At 44.3% G+C, this 3,918-nt stretch overlaps 1 protein-coding gene across 1 annotated transcript in view; it reads left to right on the plus strand.

Annotated features, from left to right (window-relative positions):
* Window positions 1-3,681, plus strand: part of sox18 (SRY-box transcription factor 18) — a 5,311-nt gene extending 1,630 nt beyond the window's left edge. Inside the window, exon 2 of the mRNA XM_069717412.1 lies at window positions 1,513-3,681. Coding sequence (XP_069573513.1) covers window positions 1,513-2,867 — 1,355 coding nt within the window. The 3' untranslated portion in view covers window positions 2,868-3,681. The remainder of the gene's footprint in view (window positions 1-1,512) is intronic.
* The last annotated feature ends 237 nt before the right edge of the window (window positions 3,682-3,918 follow it).

Below are 3,918 nucleotides of genomic sequence, written 5' to 3' on the forward strand. Positions count from 1 at the left end.
TATAAATTAGAAATATCTAAAGGCAGGATCTTCACATTAAAGCGTTTAAAGTGACCTGTCATTCATTCCAAAGGTCTGGTCGGTTTGTAAGTTGCCTTCTCGACTGGATAAGTGGCAAAAAAAAAAAAAAAAAAATCCAAAAATGTCCTTAGAAACCTCTCAAACCACTCATAAATCACTCGTCCTCTGTCCATCCATGTGCTCATTACGCTGCAAAGTCCATAGTTTGTGAAAATGTGGAATCCACTGCAGCTGAAATGAATCCAAGCCGACCACAACCGCTGTTCTCCTCCAGCGAGACGCTTTTTACGACGACCTTTTAACTACGCAGGAGGTGAGGGTTCGACGCAGAAGGTTTGGAGGGTCGGAGACTGGAGTTCACGCCGTGATAACGCAGACATATGTTAGAGAGAAGCAACGCACACTCACTTTCATGCAAGGTTTTGTGAGATAATATAATATCCTAGGTTTTTTTCAGTGTGCTTTCTCTTCCCACCGTGTTTCTCGTTAACAGAGCTGCTCGGTGGAATCCCACGACAGCTGTAAAAATCTGACGCTTTGAGATTTTCAGAGCCGATCAAATTCAATCCAGAATTTTTGGAAGAACGAAGGCTCTGCAGATCTCAAGGCATCTACGACCTCGAGCGTAAATAAAAGCAACCTTAAGAAAAAATACCTCATTTATTTTTACGTGTCTGAAAAAGCTGTTTAACTAAAGGACGTTAAGAAATTAATTTAGGCGTTGGGATGTCAAATTATCAACAGTTTTCATTTCATGAGTTTGACGTGTGTTTCCACATTGTTCCTGTTTCAATAACAGGATGCAAAACAAAGCAGGATTTAAGAAGTTGAATCATTAACTGCCAATAGAACTGTTTTTGCTTTTGTTTTTCACGTCACTTTCAATAAAAAAAAGGTTAAAAACGAGCAGTTTGGTCGATAAAAATGAAGGAATGTTGGCCTAATCCGTGTATTTACAGTTAGTGTGTGTTGGAGGAAATCTGGGAATTCCAATACATTCATTGAACAACTTAATGGAGAGTTTATCTTTTATCAAAAACAGTAGGATTATTCATTGGTATATCTCTCTAGAATGATTGATTGATTGATTGATCGATTGATCGATTGATTGATTGATTGATTGATTGATTGATTGATTGATTGATTGATTGATTGATTGATTGATTGAAAGAATAGCTGGGGTTTTTGAGTTTGGACAAAAAAAACTTTTAATAAAGTAGAGTTGTTGTTTTTTAAGAAAAGTGTAATGGCCATTTGTCACTACTTTTATAGGACAAGAGATAAACAGATTCATTATGAAAAGAATTCATGGTTATATGGATTGATAATGAAAGTTGCCACCTTAAACCCTGAGATGACTTTGATTTACCTAAACACGAGGAGTAAGATTTATCTTATATATATATTTTTAGGAACCTTCTTTCTTTGGTCAAGGCCCTGATGAAAATAATGTCTATTATTTTGTAATTTTGTCTTCTCCTCGTCCTCCAGGTCAGTCGTGGAAGGCCCTGAGCGCCACAGACAAGCGACCTTTTGTGGAGGAAGCGGAACGGCTTCGTGTCCAGCACCTGCAGGATCACCCAAACTACAAGTACCGGCCTCGCCGCAAAAAGACCACCAAGAAACTCAAGCGGGTCGAACCGGGGCTCCTGCTGCACAGCTTAGCCCAAGGTGGGGCAGGGGGCCTCGGTTTAGGACCTGGCCTCAGCCCCTTGGGTGCAGACAGCGTCTCTGGAGGTTCTCCTTATGGATATCCGGGCGCCCACCCTCCGCACCACCATCATCCCCACCACCTGCTGCCGTCTCTGGGGCACTTCAGGGACCTCCAGGCCCCGGGACACCCAGAGCTAGAGAGCTACGGCCTGCCCACTCCGGAGATGTCTCCTCTGGACGTTCTGGATGACGGAGCCGGGGAATCCGTGTTTTTCCCCCAACACATGCAAGAGGAGGCCGGGATGGGAGGTTGGAGCGGGTACCACCACCACCTTCACCATCACAACCAGCATTACGGCCATCACTACAACAACCATGGCCACGGCCACGGCCAGGGTTCAGGGATGAGTGTCGGCGCCAGTTTGGGCACCAGTCTGAGTCCAGGTAGAAGTTCCAGACTCGATTCCAGAATGAGTTCTGTAGAGTCAAACATGACCTCGAACATGACTTCTGTCACTTCGGTCAACTCCAAGTTAAATCCATCTCACACCTCCGGTCACCACATCACCTTGAGGAGTCCTGTAAAGTGCCAACCATCTCTACCCGACTCCTCCTCACCCGTTTCCTACCCCCAGCCCTCCATCAGCCTCTCTGAGCCAATAAAATGCCACCAAACGCCGCTGAGCAATGCTGCCGTCAACTACTTCGGCCAAATGTACGGGAGCGGCGCCCCCAACGCGACCCATTTCGCTCCTTCTCATCTAGGGCAGCTTTCACCTCCTCCCGAAACTTCTCCTTCTTCTTGCTCGACCTCCTCCGTCCCCGCTCCCTCCACCTTCCTTCCCTCTGTCCACTTAGACCATTCAAATCCAGAGTCTTCGGGCCATTTGGGGTCTTCTTCTGCTGAGTTCTGGTCTGAAGTGGACCGGCACGAATTTGACCAGTATGTGAATATGGGAAGGAACAGAGAGGAGGCCTACGGACTTGGCGGCGGATGTGGGGGTGGATCAAAAGTCCTGGGTGGCCGTAGTAGCAGTAGCAGCAATAATAGCATTGTTAGCGGTATCATGAACAGGGATGTGAGCAGTATCATGAGCGGTGTTGGTGGATGTGATGACGGGAACAGCCCTCTTATATCTGCTCTTTCTGATGCCAGCAGTGCTGTCTATTACAGCGCCTGTATCACTGGATAAAAACACTCCCCATGATCTCATCTCTCATACTTACCTCCTATTGTCTGTTTTATGAGATGACGGGGAGAAGGCATGCTGGGAAAGTTAGTTTTGGCTCATACTTTCAGTCAGGTCATCCTCATGTCTTACATATCTCTCAGTGGTTCCTGCTCTACAGTTAAAAATGTTCAAGCTATTTCTAATGGCTCAAAAGAAAAATGCAGATGAGTATTTCTAGTCAGAGACTTTCTAGAACCAGAGTTTGAGTCAAAAACCCAACATTTTAGAAAAATACTCAAACTGAAACCAAAAGTGGCAAAAAAAAAAAAAGAGCCCCATGTCAAATAAACACAAATACCAATAGCATCTTTTTACATAAAAAAAAAAAACCTGTCTTGATCATAACCTGGAACAGCTGGCCAGCGCTCCTTCAGGGCTTCAGGCTAGTTTGGGCCACTTTTTTGGGAATGGTAACTTGTGATCCACAGAATTGTTCGTAGGATTTGAGGGATAAATCCGTTAAATCACCACTTCTTGGTCTCTTCTAATGACCCGGGACTCTTTATAAATAGTCTAGGTCATAAATGTATGGCCTAGAAATCGGCCTACTGGCTACATATTCTATCTGATTCAGGGATGCAGGATATTATCAGCTTGTGTTGAAGTGCCTTTAAGCAAGACAGCAGCCTCTTACCTGTTCCAGATGTTGTGTTTCTCTACGATCTGCTCCCACAGTGGCATACAGTGAGCTGCAGGAAGATACAACAAGTAAAATTATCTTTCTAACGCTGTCATAAAAAAAAAAACAATAAAAAAAAAAAAACAATGACAAAAACTGAATTTCAAGGTCGTATCATATCGTTTTTGACTTTATATCTCAGGGCCAGTCGAATATACTTCCCCACCAAACTTCGTATAGTTTAATTGAATCATCTCGTTTGCTGAAAAAGGAACATGAACGACAAACTTTCGAGATCGTCGGAGAGAAAACAAGGACTCGATGTGAGAGACTGGATCCTCCGCATGCTGGACATCTACGAAGTGTTGTCGGGAAAGCTTTGGCCACCAACCC

Source organism: Brachyistius frenatus, unplaced genomic scaffold, assembly GCF_029030835.1.
Source record: "Brachyistius frenatus isolate BFR_SWC_R1_liver_20210118 unplaced genomic scaffold, ASM2903083v1 Contig_174, whole genome shotgun sequence".
In the NCBI taxonomy this organism is placed as follows: domain Eukaryota; kingdom Metazoa; phylum Chordata; class Actinopteri; family Embiotocidae; genus Brachyistius; species Brachyistius frenatus.